Source organism: Primulina eburnea, chromosome 15 (genome assembly GCF_022965805.1).
Source record: "Primulina eburnea isolate SZY01 chromosome 15, ASM2296580v1, whole genome shotgun sequence".
NCBI lineage: Eukaryota > Viridiplantae > Streptophyta > Magnoliopsida > Lamiales > Gesneriaceae > Primulina > Primulina eburnea.
Genome location: NC_133115.1, coordinates 30792 through 46613, shown reverse-complemented (window position 1 = coordinate 46613; position 15822 = coordinate 30792). Strand labels below are relative to the sequence as shown.

General features: G+C 50.1%; 1 protein-coding gene across 1 annotated transcript; it reads right to left on the bottom strand.

Moving 5' to 3' along the window:
• Positions 1–9294: 9294 nt before the first annotated feature.
• Positions 9295–15531, bottom strand: LOC140814243 (uncharacterized). The gene is made up of 4 exons (XM_073173160.1): positions 14467–15531; positions 11537–14383; positions 10982–11353; positions 9295–10116 (listed from the first exon to the last, which is right to left on the bottom strand). The coding sequence occupies exons 1-4, from the start codon at positions 15529–15531 to the stop codon at positions 9295–9297; spliced, it is 5106 nt and encodes a 1701-aa protein (XP_073029261.1).
• Between the last annotated feature and the right edge of the window lie 291 nt (positions 15532–15822).

The following is a 15822-nucleotide window of genomic DNA, read 5'->3' as shown; positions in this document are numbered from 1 at the left end:
CGGAATTCGGAGCTGAGTACGACGGTGGAATCGCGACTGGGGCAGAAACGGTAGATCTGAAATTGCCGTCGACGGTGAACGGCGTTGGGGCTGAAACGTGTGCCATCTGAATCGTCTGAGTCTGGGCATCACAGATCGGGGCTTGTATTGAAACGACGTTGCACGAAGCGGCCGGAATCGAAGAACAAAGCGCCGGCGAGCTCGTGAACAGTGAAGGCGTCACTTTGATCGGTGATAACGGTGGATATACTGTATTATCGAGGCTGAGGGTGGTACCAAAAGAACCGTCTGTTCGAGGCGAGTTGAACGGTGGGTGGTCGGCGCCGATTGGAGCAGTGTACGGCGCCGGCGAAGTTTTGAACGGAAATGAGCCATTTTCGATCGGGAAATCGGAGGGGTTGTCGGACTCGGAATGGTCTGAAATTTTGCAGGTGAGGTCGCCGAAGGACGGCGGTTCAGATGGTGGTGGTGGCCGGCCGGGAACCGGCGGCGGCGGCATGGCGGCAGGTAGGGCGTGAATAGTGACGGGTTTAGTGTGTTTTTTCTCACCTTTTACTGTGTGTTTTTTCAGAGAAAATTTTTTGGGGGCGGTTTAGGGTTTAGGGTTTAGGGTTTAGGGTTTTAGGGTTTAGGGTTTTGGGTTTTGGGTTTTGGGTTTAGGGTTTAGGGTTTAGGGTTTAGGGTTTAGGGTTTTTTTTTTTTTTTTTTTTTTTTTTATATATAAACACAAAAGAAATACAAGATAAAGCCTAAAGAGAGGGGGACTATACCAAGACCTCTCTAAAAGCTAGTCTAACAACACATAAAACATAAATCCATAAATCCTAGGGTGGCAAATACATGTGCCAAAATCTAATCCCTAGGAAAAGCGCATAATAAAAATGAACATATAAGAGCAGCGCTGAATACATCAAAACATCGAAGCATGTCTAAGCTGTAAAGATCCGACTCAGATGTAGGTGCAAAAGACAACCAATTGTACCCATCGCTGAGCCGTCTGTCGCTGGAAGTCCAACATGACAATGGAATCCTACTCCGAGAGCTGTGCGCAGTAAATGATCTCGCAATCAAAATAGTATACGGCTGGAGAAGCACTGTGCCAAAACAGGAGAAGCACAGATGAAGGACCGCAATCCAGCTGAAGTGATAGAAGCGCCAAATCCCGAGAAAAAGGTGAAAACGTATGGAGCTCATAACGTCATAAATCCTAGCATGACTGGAACGCTGATATAAAAGGTAGCCAAGAGAGAACATGGAGAGCCGCCAATACACATAGCAAAAGCAAAGAACATATAAATCCCAACATGAATGGAGCTCTGGTCCAGAAAATTCACTGAGATAGATCATCCAAAGCCACCATGAAAGTCGGCAAGAGAACCCAAGATATAGAAAGCGGCGGCCAAGGAGAAGCCTGCAGATAACGACCGCCAGAGAACAGGGGTGGTCCAAATAAAAGCACCAATGTAGAAGGTGCGAGAGTCCACCCAGATCCAAAGAAACAAAACACTCCAAAGTGACAGTACCTGCAAAGGAAAAATACATATATATAGATATAAATAGAAGTAGATCCAAAGAAAGGAAGGGGCTGCAAATAGCTAAGAACATCTATATCTAAGGTAGGGAAGCCCAGAGGTATCCGAGCGGGTGAGGATGGATATGTGCCTGGGTAGTGAAGGACCTAACTCTAAGGTATAAACCCTAATGGTATGAGCCCTCGCCGCCAATGCATCCGCCACCGAATTTCCCTCCCGGAAAATATGTGAAAAATGAACTGCCCGCCCCCTCAAAAGAAACAAAATCCGAGTGACTGTATGATGAAGGTCCCAATGACACCGACGAGAACGCAGGATCTGAAGAGAAATCTGAGAATCGGTCTCAACCCAAAGGGGAAAAAGACCAAGATCGGAACAGATAAGAAGGCCCCTCCAAACCGCCCAAAGCTCCGCCCGAACATTGGTCCCGACTCTGATAAACTCGCTGAAGGAGAGCACCACCCTGCCAGAAGAATCACGCACAACACCACCGACAGACGAGTCCCCAGGATTGCCCCTCGAACTCCCATCAACATTCAGCTTAAAGCACCCAGGAGGTGGACAGAGCCACCGGACAATCGCTAACCTATGGGTCCGCTGAAAGCCAACAAAGATACCCAGCGATCTGGCCGCCTCAAAGGCACCAAGCCAGTGCTTGGGCTTAACAATGAAAGCAGCATGGGCAAGACGCAGATAATCCAAAATCTGAGACTTCACAGTCTCCCCAGAAATACGCGACTGACGGTGCTTCGCATCATTACGAGCCGTCCAGAGAAACCACAAAACAATGAAGGGCAGAAACTCCTTGACGTGGCCCCCAGGTGTCCAATGAAGATTTCTCTTCCAAGCGCTAAGGAACAACCTGAGATCCCCTGTGCAGGGGATCCGGACACGAAATATGGCCCCAAAGAAATGCCAGACATAACGGGCTATCGGGCCATCAATGAAGACGTGTGTAAATGTCTCCGACATATCACAACACTGGCATCGAGAAGCCAACTCAAAACCACGACGCTGGAGCATATCATCCAACGGGAGCCACTGATGCCAAAACCTCCAAAGAAAAAAAGACATCGTGGGCCTCAACCAACGGCCCCAACAAGGAGTGAAGATATCAGAAACAGGGTCTCTCAATCGGACAAGCTCCCAAGCAGACCTAATCGAGAACGCACCGTCAGAACTGTGAATCCAAATCGCCAAATCAGGCTCGCCAAAGGCAATCGGGGTCAAAGTAATCGTCTCAGCAACAGAAGGGGCCACCACGGCGCAAAGAAGATCGAAATCCCAGGCCCCCTCAGACAAAAAGTGAAAAACCCGAACATCACGGCCCCCACGGACCTCACACTGGCTGGACAGGGCAGTCTCGCCAAACCATATGTCATCCCAAAAGGACACGTCTCCAAGGCCAACACGCCAGCGAATGCCAGGCTCGGCGCGAGGTCTGATCCGTAGGAGACGACGCCAGGTGGGGGATATGAAACCACGAGGGAGAACAGAGGCAGGAGCATCCATGTGGCAATACTTCCGTAAAAGGAACCTCGCCCAGAGAGAGGAGCCCTGCCGAAACCGGAACCACAATTTAATAGAAAAGCTATCCACCAGATCTTTCAATCTGCGGAAGCCAAGACCACCCTCCATCACTGGGAGACAGGCTCGAGACCACTTTGCCCAGTGCCATTTCTTCTCCAGTGGCCGCGACCCCCAGAGAAAACGGTTGAAAACCAGCTCAAGCTTCTCCATGACAGCAAGCGGTGGCTGTACCACCTGAAACAGATAAATAGGCATGGAGAGGAGCACACTACGGATAAGGGTTATGCGGCTACCCGGAGAGAGCGTCCGGATCTCCCAACCCTCTAACTTCCTACGAACAGACTGTAGGAGGTTCTCAAAGAGGGAACATACTCGGTTACCCCGAAACAAGGGGACTCCAAGGTACTTGAGGGGCAAATGACCCTCCGCAAACCTGGTGATGCGCAAGATCCGAGTGCGAAGATGCTCAGAGCACCTCGGAGGCAAGATAACAGAACTTTTGACAGCGTTCACCAGCTGTCCCGAACAATTCTCATAATGATGCAGTAAACCCATAAGGCTCCGCATACTACGAGACCCACCATTGGCGAAAATAATGACATCATCAGCATAAGCCAGATGGGAAATCAGAATATCACAACCAGAGCGGTACCTGAGCTCAGGATGCTGCAGGTAGAGTCGGTCAAGGCCGCGCGATAGGTACTCCGCCCCCAAAATGAAAAGCATGGGGGACAAGGGATCGCCCTGTCTGAGGCCTCTAGTGGAACCAAAGAACCCCGAGAGAGAGCCATTGATGTTCACGGAGAAATGACAATGAGATATGCAAGCCGAGACCATCTCCACAACCCGCTCCGAGAAACCAAAGTGTCTCAAAACCTCGAAGAGGAAAGGCCACTGGACCCTGTCATAGGCCTTGGCCATATCCAACTTCAGGATAACATTACCGCCACGAGTGGGGAGAGTGAGACTGTGAGTGAGTTCCTGGGCGAGTAGAATATTATCGGAGATCATCCGACCCGGAACGAAGCCACTCTGATTCGGTGAAATAAGTCTCTCCACCACAACCCTCAGCCGAGAGTACAACAGCTTAGAGATGATCTTATTCGTAACATTGCACAGACTAATCGGACGAAAGTCCGACCAAGCATGAGCACCCGCAACTTTGGGGATCAGAGTGATTGTGGTGGCGGTAAAACCCTGGGGGAGGGGAGAACCCCTGAAAAAATCCAGAACAGCATCAAAAACATCCTGATGAACAATCTCCCAACAATGCTGAAAGAATGCCGAGGAGAAGCCATCAAGCCCAGCCACACTATCAGGGTGTATGGAGAAGACAGTCGCACGAACCTCCTCCAAAGAAGGGGTCGCAACAATACCCTCATTCTCCACAGCAGAAATAACGGAGGGGAAACCCGAGAAATCAGGACACGCAAGCACAGAGGGGTCACCAGTAAGCAAATGCTGGAAGAACGAGGCTCCCGACTGCTGAATCAACTCAGGAGACGTCAGGCATACCCCATTGTCCCAGATGCGGAAAATCTTATTCGCCACCCTTTTCTTCTTCACCATGTTATGAAAGAGTTTGGTGTTCCTCTCACCATCCTCTAACCAGTTGCAAGCAGCTTTCTGTCTCCAAAAATCCGCCTCCATGGCGGTGACACGGGCCAGATCCTCATTACGATCAGACAGAGAAGTCCAATTCAACTCAGAAGGATCAGCCTCACAGACAGGCTCAGCAGATCGAACAGCCCTCTCAGCCTCAATGATTTTATCGAAAAGGTTCCCAAAAACATCCTGATTCCACCACTTGAGGTGATGTTTGAGGCGCTTCATCTTAGCAAAAAGACGAGGCATACCACTCAAACTACAAGGCAGAAACCAATTGAGCCGAACAGTCTGCAAGAAACCATGATGCCGAAGCCACATACGCTGGAAGCGAAACGAGCTCGGCCCACGGGCAAAAATCGGAGCGGTGACCAAAAGCGGACAGTGGTCAGAGAAAGTACGGGGAAGATGTTCAACACGAATGGAGCTGAAATGATCACCCCAATCAACGGAGACCATAACCCTGTCCAACCGCTTCCAAATGGTCTTATTCGTCCAAGTGAACGAAGAGCCCTCAAAACCGGCATCAACCAGACCAGAATCCAAAATGAAAGTATTGAACTCCTCCATGGGTAGAAGCCTACCACCACGGGTGCCCAAACACTCAGATGCATCTCTGACAACATTAAAATCACCCCCCACAAGCCAAGGACCCAGAGCAGGCTTGACCTGAAGAAGGGAAGACCAAAGATCTCTGCGCTCAACGTAGCCGCAGCTGGCATAAACAAATGAACAAAACACCTCAGTCGGTAAAAAAGAGGCGGACACCTTGATGTGCATGAACTGAGCATGATCAAAAACACACTCAGTCTTCACATCCGCAGAAGAAAAAACCCAAATATGACCAGAAAGATTCGAAATGACTCTAGAAAAACCAAAACGGCGAGTCATGAATCTCTGGTCCAACATTATCATCGGCTCCAAAATGACCAAAATCTTAATCTGATGCGCCTTCACATAAGCATGAAGCCGCTGTTGGGACTCCGAACTCCGAAGTCCCCGAACATTCCAAATGAGGGAATTCATGGAGACCGATGAGCAGAAGCACCCGGCCGCCGCTTAAACGAATCTCCCAACCTTTCTTTTTTCCTTTTATTGACGTTCGACATATCAGTATCCTGAGCACCAGAATCAGAATGCCGATCAAACCCCGTGTCGAGGTCATCAGCAGACATACGCTCGACAATCCGCTCACAAACAGGAGACCCCTGTTGAGCAACAAGTTCATCAAGATGAGAGGAAACATCTGGAGAAGAAGGAACGGAGGGAATCGAATGGCAACTGTGATTTTCCATGCACTGAAAAGAAGTGCCAGTACCCCCCTCCTCAAACTGATGAACCAAAGACTGAACAGACACACAAGCCTTACCCGAAGGTAAGGTGTCAACAATGGGCAGACCCAAACTAATCGGGTCAACACCAACAACAGGATCCTGATCCAAAGGAGCATCTCCAAGTAAACCATCACCCACAACCTCCAAGTGGGATCCAAGATCAGGATTGGGGCCAACCAACTCAGTAGCGTCGCAACGCTGAGCCTCATCATGCCAGGGTGACAAAACCTCAAAGGCATTTGAGGAATTAACTTGCTGCGGAACAGCAGGGACTGTAGGGGGGGATCCAGCAGGAGTACCCCTGCGCACGGGTCGCCTCCTCCGTCTACGCCTGGGGCCATCGCCATTTTCATGAAGCTGGGGCTGTGGTCCAGGATTAAAGACAGGAACAGCACCCTCCTGGGGTGTTTGGGCTTTGGGATGAACTGGATCTTGAGATTTTTGAAACCCGGGCTTAGGCCTCGACGGCCTAGGATTCTTCCCGTGAGAATAACACACGGTAGCTGAATGTCCCAGCATCTTGCAGTCAATGCAATATGCGGGGATCTTTTCATAAATAACATCAATAACCTGTGTGTGATCACCCCAACCAACCCATACCTGCTGAATGGGAGGCTGTAAAACATCAATTTCCACACATACTCGGGCGAAAGCGCCTCGAGAGACATCAGCGGTGTGGTCGTCCATCTTAACAGGCTTACCTACAAGACTCGCAAGAGCAAAAAGAGTACGCTTGTCGAACAAATGCAAGGGTAAGCCCGGAAAACGGATCCAGACTGGCGCAATGGGGGATTCCTCATGCAGATTAAATTCGGGGGTCCACTTAGAAAAACGGATCCCAAGTGGTCCCACAAAAATGTTCCCCCTCGACCAAACACGCGCGTAATCTTCTTCACATGAGAGAGAAATAACCAAAAAACCTCTGGGTAAGAATTTCAAGTCAAACGATCGCACTAGTCCCATTTTTTCGAAAGCCACAGAAATTGAAGAATTAGGGACTAAGGACCTGTTCCCCGAAATTTTACCGACTAGAGCATATTTAAAAGGTTCTATCAGTGAAGAAATTACCTCAACCGGGAATCGGATACCCGGCTTGCCATCCAGAATAGACGGCTCAGGCAGCGCCTCCATCGAATTACGAACATCCTCGAAACTTTTCTGCACGGTGCGAGGAGACGGAGGTGCAAGAGCATCACGAAAAGAAACAGTAGCCCGAACCCCAGCACGAAGGACGGGTTTGACCACAGATGCAGAACCATTGACTGCCGAGTCAACTCGGTCAACACGGCGGTTTGACTCGCCCGAGTTGACTCGCGAGTTACCGGCCGGAGTAGCAGCGATCGCCGGCGACGTCGTGGGGAGTACAGAACCGGTATCCAAAGCACGAAAACCGGACGTCGGAGGGGCCGATTGGACACTAGAATTGGATGAAATCGAATGAAAATCGCCAATTTGGGCGTTTTTGATTGGCGGCGAAATACCTGAAATTGAAGACATGGATGAATTACCCATGGCATGGAGATTATACGGTTCAGAGGAATTCGTGAACGGAGCAGTGACAGCGCCGGAATTGAAAGAAAACACCGGCGCAACTAGGGTTTCACCGAATTCAGGCGTAGATCTGAAATTCCGGTCGGGATTCAACACCGACGACGACGAGGCCTGTATGGCTGGAATCGTCTTCTCCTGGGGATTCCAGATCGGGGCCTCGATTGAACAGAGATGACCGGAATCGGCCGGAGTGGACAAAAACGTAGATGGGGGCGCGGTGAACAGTACCGGCGCAACTTTGACTGTAAAATCGGCGGGGCAAACGGACATGGATCGTTCTGATTTTTGGACACATGAATCGACGTGAAAAGGCGCTTCGAATGACGTATGATCGGAGTTAATCGGACCGGTGGATCGTAACGGCGAGACAATGGCCGGAAATTGCGGATTTTCAAGAGTCGATTTGGGCGGGCAAACGTTATCCGATGGCGTTGATTTTTGGATATGTTGTTCTAGCTGATGAGGCGACTCCGGTGGAGCGGTGAACCGGCCGGAAACCGGCGGCGGCAGCATGGCGGCAGTGACAGCAAGTTTAGGCGATTTTTTGGGGTTTTTTTGGGGTTTTTTGGGTAGAGAGCATTTTTCAACTGGGGGTTTAGGGTTTAGGGTTTAGGGTTTAGGGTTAGGGGTTAGGGTTTGGGGTTTGGGGTTTGGGGGTTAGGGGGTTAGGGGTTAGGGGTTAGGGGTTCGGGTTTCGGGTTTCGGGTTTCGGGTTTAGGGTTTAGGGTTTAGGGTTTCGGGTTTGGGGTTTGGGGTTTGGGGTTTGGGGTTAGGGTTTAGGGTTTAGGGTTTAGGGTTTAGGGTTTTTTTTTTTTTTTTTTTTAAAGAGAACGCCGCCAGAGTGGCGGGGGGTTTGGCAGACCCCTACCTGTAAATAAATGAAACATAAAAATGTAATCCGTACAAAGAAAAAACACCTAAGTGAGAAGGGGGACTAGACCAAGACCTCCTCAAAAGGCTAAGCGCAAATGTAAACAGTAATACGCAAATCAAAAAGCAGATACTACAAGGGTCACTTCAGTGCAAGCAAGATGACCGTCAAAATTCAAGAATAGCTATGTCTCAAGTGACTAAAGAAGACTCCAGGGAGGCGTATGTTCCCGCCAGAGCACCCGGAAAAGTGGAAAACGACAGTAGTAAAACAATGGGCTGAAGGCAAGCATCTCAATCACCAGCTGACATGGGTCCAAATGGATGACCCTCCGAAACTCCAATAAAGATAGCAATGGGCGTCTGGTCCCGCCCTGGAGGCAAAGCTGTCCTCCTCAACGAGTGCGTCAGGCGACTGGAATCCGCCAGCGGGAGACGCACAAAATCAAGCAACAAGAAAAGGTCTGAGGCGACTGATCCGCCCAACGACTAAATGACAGGTATAAACCGAGAGACAGACACACACAACTCACGGACGCACGAACGCACACAAGGGCGAGCTCACGCACGCACACACAGACGCTCGCACACACACGAAAGCACGCACACGAACACCTACGCGAATAAAAACTCACACACGCACGCTCAGAAACAAAACACTCACCCAAACGCACGCACACAAGCGACTACGCGCAAACGCCCGCACGAACACAGACGCACGCACACACACACACAGACGCACGCACACAAACCCAAACGAACGCACACTCACAGACCCACGCATACACGAGAAAGTATCCACACACGCACCCACAGGCGAAAACAGAGGAAACTAGAAAGCAATAATACTATTTTTTTTTTTTTTTTTTTTTTTAAGAGAGCCTGGAACGCAAGTACGGCAGCCCGGAGTGGTCTGAGCGAGCAAGAATCGAGATATGTCTGGGGAGAGCCGGCCCTGGCGTGTAAGTGAATCGTCGAGAAATATGAGCCTCGGTCGCTAAAGCATCCGCCACAGAGTTACCCTCCCGGTAAATATGAGAAATATGGATAGCCCGCCCCCGCATAAGACAGCGAATCCTAGAGACAATAAGGTCAAGAGCCCACTGACACCTACGAGAACGGAGGATCTGGATAGAAATCTGGGAATCGGTCTCAATCCAAAGGGGAAAAAGGCTAAGGTCAGAACAAAGAAGTAGTCCTCTCCAAACAGCCCACAGTTCCGCCCTGATGTTGGTCCCGACTCCGATGAACTCGCTGAACGAATAAAGAACCTGGCCAGAAGCATCACGAGCAACCCCTCCAACAGTAGACTCTCCGGGGTTACCTCTCGAACTACCGTCAATGTTGAGCTTGAAGACCCCAGGAGGGGGTCTGAGCCACCTAACAATGGTCATCTTCAGCAAGCGCCGAAGACTGACCGAGATACCAATCTGTCTTGCCGCCTGAAGTGAGCCCAGCCAGTGCTTGGGCTTAACAATAGAGGCTGAGTGGGCAAGACGGAGGTAGGATAAAACCTGAAGCTTGACCGTCTTCCCGGAGATGGGTAAGTGACGGTGCTTCGCATCGTTACGAGCAGTCCATAGGAACCAAAGGACGATGAAGGGTATGAATTCCTTCACGTGGCCCCCCGGAGTCCAGGCGAGATTCCTCTTCCAAGAGCAGAGGAACAGATTGAGATCCCCAGTCGAGGGGATCTGAAAGCGGAAAATGGCACCGAAAAAATGCCAGACATGACGGGCAACAGGGCTATCAAGGAAGATGTGCGTGAATGTCTCCGACAAATCACAGCACAGACACTGGGATTAGGGTTTAGGGTTTAGGGTTTAGGGTTTAGGGTTTAGGGTTTTCGGGTTTAGGGTTTTAGGGTTTTAGGGTTCGGGGTTCGGGGTTCGGGGTTCGGGGTTCGGGTTGAGGGTTCGGGGTTGAGGGTTCGGGGTTCGGGGTTCGGGGTTGAGGGTTGAGGGTTGAGGGTTTAGGGTTTAGGGTTTAGGGTTTAGGGTTTTTTTTTTTTTTTTTTTTAAACTCCGCCGGAAGCGGGGGGGTTAGGCGGACCCCTACCTGTATATATAAACACAAAATAAATACAAGGTAAGGCCTAAAGAGAGGGGGACTATACCAAGACCTCTCGAAAGGCTAGTCTGACAACACATAAAACATAGAAACATAAAACCTAGGGTGGCAAATACATGGCCAAAATGTAAGCCCTAGGAAAAGCGCATAATAAAAACGAGCATATAAGAGCAGCGCTAAATACATAAAAGCAAATTGAATCATGTCTAAACTGTAAATGTCCGACTCAGATGTAGGTGCAAAAGACAACCAATTGTACCGAACTCTGAGCCGTCTCTCGCTGTAAGTCCAACATGAAAAGGGCATCCTAGTCCGAGATCGGTCTGCAGTAAAGGATCCCGCAATCAAAATAGTATCCGGCCGGAGAAACACTGTACCAAAACAGTAGAAGCACAGATGGAGGGCCGCAATCCAGCTGAAATAAGAAAAGCTCCAAATCCCCAGAAGAAGGTGAATACGTATGGAGCTCATAACGTCATAAATCCAAACGTGACTGGAACGCTGATATAATAGGTAGCCAAGAGAGAACATGGAGAGCCACCAATGCACGCAGTAAAAGCAGAAACATATAAATCCCAACATGAATGGTGCTCTGGGCCTGAGAAACCACTGAGAGAGATCATCCAAAACCACCATAAAACTCGGCAAGAGAACACAAAATATAGAAAGCGGCGGCCAAGGAGAAGCCTGCAGAGAGCGACCGCCAGAGAACAGGGGTGGTCCAAATAAAAGCACCAATGGAGAAGATGCGAGAGTCCTCCCAGATCCAAAGAAACAAAGCACTGAGGGATCAAGTGTCTGGACCCACTCAACCAAAGCTGGGAAAAAAGGAAAAATATCGAACCTCCAAAGAGATGGTACCTGCAAAGGAAAAAATACATATATATATATATATAGATATAAATAGAAATAGATCCAAATAAAGGAAGGGGCTGCAAATAGCTAAGAACATCTGTATCTAAGGTAGGGAAACCCGGAGATATCCGAGCGGGTCAGGATGGATATGTGTCTGGGTAGTGAAGGACCTAACTCTAAGGTATATACCCTAATGATATGAGCCCTCGCCGCCAACGCATCCGCAACCGAATTTCCCTCCCGAAAAATATGAGAAAAATGAACCGCCCGCCCCCTCAAAAGAAACAAAATCCGAGTGACTGTATGATGAAGGTCCCAATGACACCGACGAGAACGCAAAATCTGAAGAGAAATCTGAGAATCGGTCTCAACCCAAAGGGGAAAAAAACCGAGATCGGAACAGACAAGAAGGCCCCTCCAAACCGCCCAAAGCTCCGCCCGGACATTGGTCCCGACTCCGATAAACTCGCTGAAGGAGAGCACCACCCTGCCAGAAGAATCACGCACAACACCACCGACAGACGACTCCCCAGGATTGCCCCTCGAACTCCCATCAACATTCAGCTTAAAGCACCCAGGAGGTGGACAGAGCCACCGGACAATCGCTAACCTATGGGTCCGCTGAAAGCCAACAAAGATACCCAGCGATCTCGCCGCCTCAAAGGCACCAAGCCAGTGCTTGGGCTTAACAATGAAAGCAGCATGGGCAAGACGCAGGTAAGACAAAATCTGAGACTTCACAGTCTCCCCAGAAATACGCGACTGACGGTGCTTCGCATCATTACGAGCCGTCCAGAGAAACCACAAAACAATGAAGGGCAGAAACTCCTTGACGTGGCCCCCAGGTGTCCAATGAAGATTTCTCTTCCAAGCGCTAAGGAACAACCTGAGATCCCCTGTGCAGGGGATCCGGACACGAAATATGGCCCCAAAGAAATGCCAGACAGAACGGGCTATCGGGCCATCAATGAAGACGTGTGTAAATGTCTCCGACATATCACAACACTGGCATCGAGAAGCCAACTCAAAGCCACGACGCTGAAGCATATCATCCAACGGGAGCCACTGATGCCAAAACCTCCAAAGAAAGAAAGACATCGTAGGCCTCAACCAACGGCCCCAACAAGGAGTGAAGATATCAGAAACAGGGTCTCTCAATCGGACAAGCTCCCAAGCAGACCTAATCGAAAACGCACCGTCAGAACTGTGAATCCAAAGCGCCAAATCAGGCTCGCCAAAGGCAATCGGGGTCAGAGTAATCGCCTCAGCAACAGAAGGGGCCACCACAGCGCAAAGAAGATCGAAATCCCAGGCCCCTTCCGACAAAAAGTGAGAAACCCGAACATCACGGCCCCCACGGACCTCACACTGGCTAGACAGAGCAGTATCCCCAAACCATATGTCATCCCAAAAGGACACGTCTCCAAGGCCAACGCGCCAGCGAATGCCGGGCTCAGCGCGAGGTCTGATCCGTAGGAGACGACGCCAGGTGGGGGATATCAAACCACGAGGGAGAACAGAGGCAGGATCATCCATCTGGCAATACTTCCGTAAAAGGAATCTCGCCCAGAGAGAGGAGCCCTGCCGAAACCGGAACCACAACTTAATAGAAAAGCTATCCACCAGATCTTTCAATCTGCGGAAGCCAAGACCACCCTCCATCACTGGGAGACAGGCTCGAGACCACTTGGCCCAGTGCCATTTCTTCTCCAGTGTCCGCGACCCCCAGAGAAAAGCGTTGAAAACCAGCTCAAGCTTCTCCATGACAGCAAGCGGTGGCTGTACCACCTGAAACAGATAAATCGGCATGGAGAGGAGCACACTGCGGATAAGGGTTATGCGGCTACCCGGAGAGAGAGTCCGGATCTCCCAACCCTCTAACTTCCTACGAACAGACTGTAGGAGGTGCTCAAAAAAGGAACATACTCGGTTACCCCTAAACAAGGGGACTCCGAGGTACTTGAGGGGCAAATGACCCTCCGCGAACCTGGTGATGCGCAAAATCCGAGAGCGAAGTCGATCAGAGCACCTCGGAGGCAAGATAACAGAACTTTTGACAGCGTTCACCAGCTGTCCCGAACAATTCTCATAATGATGCAGTAAACCCATAAGGCGCCGCATACTACGAGACCCACCATTGGCGAAAATAATGACATCATCAGCATAAGCCAGATGGGAAATCAGGATATCACAACCAGAGCGGTACCTGAGCGCAGGATGCTGCAGGTAGAGGCGATCAAGGCCGCGCGATAGGTACTCCGCCCCCAAAATGAAAAGCATGGGGGACAAGGGATCGCCCTGTCTGAGGCCTCTAGTGGAACCAAAGAACCCCGAGAGAGAGCCATTGATGTTCACGGAGAAATGACAATGAGATATGCAAGCCGAGACCATCTCCACAACCCGCTCCGAGAAACCAAAGTGTCTCAAAACCTCGAAGAGGAAAGGCCACTGGACCCTGTCATAGGCCTTGGCCATATCCAACTTCAGGATAACATTACCGCCACGAGTGGGGAGAGTGAGACTGTGAGTGAGCTCCTGGGCGAGGAGAATATTATCGGAGATCATCCGACCCGGAACGAAGCCACTCTGATTCGGTGAAATAAGTCTCTCCACCACAACCCTCAGCCGAGAGTACAACAGCTTAGATATGATCTTATTCGTGACATTGCACAGACTAATCGGACGGAAGTCCGACCAAGCATGTGCACCCGCGACTTTGGGGATCAGAGTGATAGTGGTGGCGGTAAAACCCTGGGGGAGTGGAGAACCCCTGAAAAAATCCAGGACAGCATCAAAAACATCCTGATGAACAATCTCCCAACAATGCTGAAAGAACGCCGAGGAGAAGCCATCAGACCCAGCCACACTATCAGGATGTATGGAGAAGACGGTCGCACGAACCTCCTCCAAAGAAGGGGTCGCGACAATACCCTCATTCTCCACAGCAGAAATAACGGAGGAGAAGCCCGAAAAATCAGGACACGCAAGCGCAGAGGGGTCACCAGTAAGCAAATGCTGGAAAAACGAGGCTCCCGACTGCTGAATCAACTCAGGAGACGTCAGGCATACCCAATGTCCCAGATGCGGAAAATCTTATTCGCCACCCTTTTCTTCTTCACCATTTTGTGAAAGAGTTTGGTGTTCCGCTCACCATCCTCTAACCAGTGGCAAGCAGCTTTCTGTCTCCAAAAATCCGCCTCCATGGCGGTGACACGGGCCAGATCCTCATTGCGATCAGACAGAGAAGTCCAATTCAACTCAGAAGGATCAGCCTCACAGACAACCTCGGCGGACCGAACAGCCCTCTCAGCCTCAGTGATTTTATCGAATAAGTTCCCAAAAACATCCCGATTCCACCACTTGAGGTGATGTTTGAGGCGCTTCATCTTAGCAAAAAGGCGAGGCATACCACTCAGGCTGCAAGGCAAAAACCAGTTAAGCCTAACAGTCTGCAAAAAACCATGGTGCCTAAGCCACATACGTTGGAAACGAAACGAGCTCGGCCCACGGGCAAAAACCGGAGCGGTTACCAAAAGCGGACAGTGGTCAGAGAAAGTACGGGGAAGATGCTCAACACGAATGGAGCTGAAATGATCACCCCAATCAACGGAAACCATAACCCTGTCCAACCGCTTCCAAATGGTCTTATTCGTCCAGGTGAACGAAGAGCCCTCAAAACCGGCATCAACCAGACCAGAATCCAAAATGAAAGTATTGAACTCCTCCATGGGTAGAAGCCTACCACCACGGGTGCCCAAACACTCAGAAGCATCTCTGACAACATTAAAATCACCCCCAACAAGCCAAGGACCCAGAGCAGGCTTGACCTGAAGAAGGGAAGACCAAAGATCTCTGCGCTCAACATAGCCGCAGCTGGCATAAACAAATGAACAAAACACCTCAGTCGGTAAAAAAGAGGCGGACACCTTGATGTGCAGGAACTGAGCATGATCAAAAACACACTCAGTCTTCACATCCGCAGAGGAGAAAACCCAAATATGACCAGAAAGATTCGAAATGACTCTAGAAAAACCAAAACGGCGAGTCATGAATCTCTGGTCCAACATGATCATCGGCTCTAAAATGGCCAAAATCTTAATCTGATGCGCCTTCACATAAGCATGAAGCCGCTGTTGAGACTCCGAACTCCGAAGTCCCCGAACATTCCAAATGAGGGAATTCATGGAGAACGGTGGGCAGAAGCACCCGGTCTCCGCTTAAACGAATCTCCCAACGCTTCTTTTTTCCTTTTATTCACATTCGACATATCAGTATCTTGAGCACCAGAATCAGAATGTCGATCAAACCCCGTGTCGAGGTCATCAGCAGACATCCGCTCGACAATCCGCTCACAAACAGGCGACCCCTGTTGAGCAACAAGTTCCTCAAGATGAGAGGAAACATCTGGAGAAGAAGGAACAGAGGGAATCGAATGGCAGCTGTGATTTTCCATGCACTGAACAGAAGTGCCAATA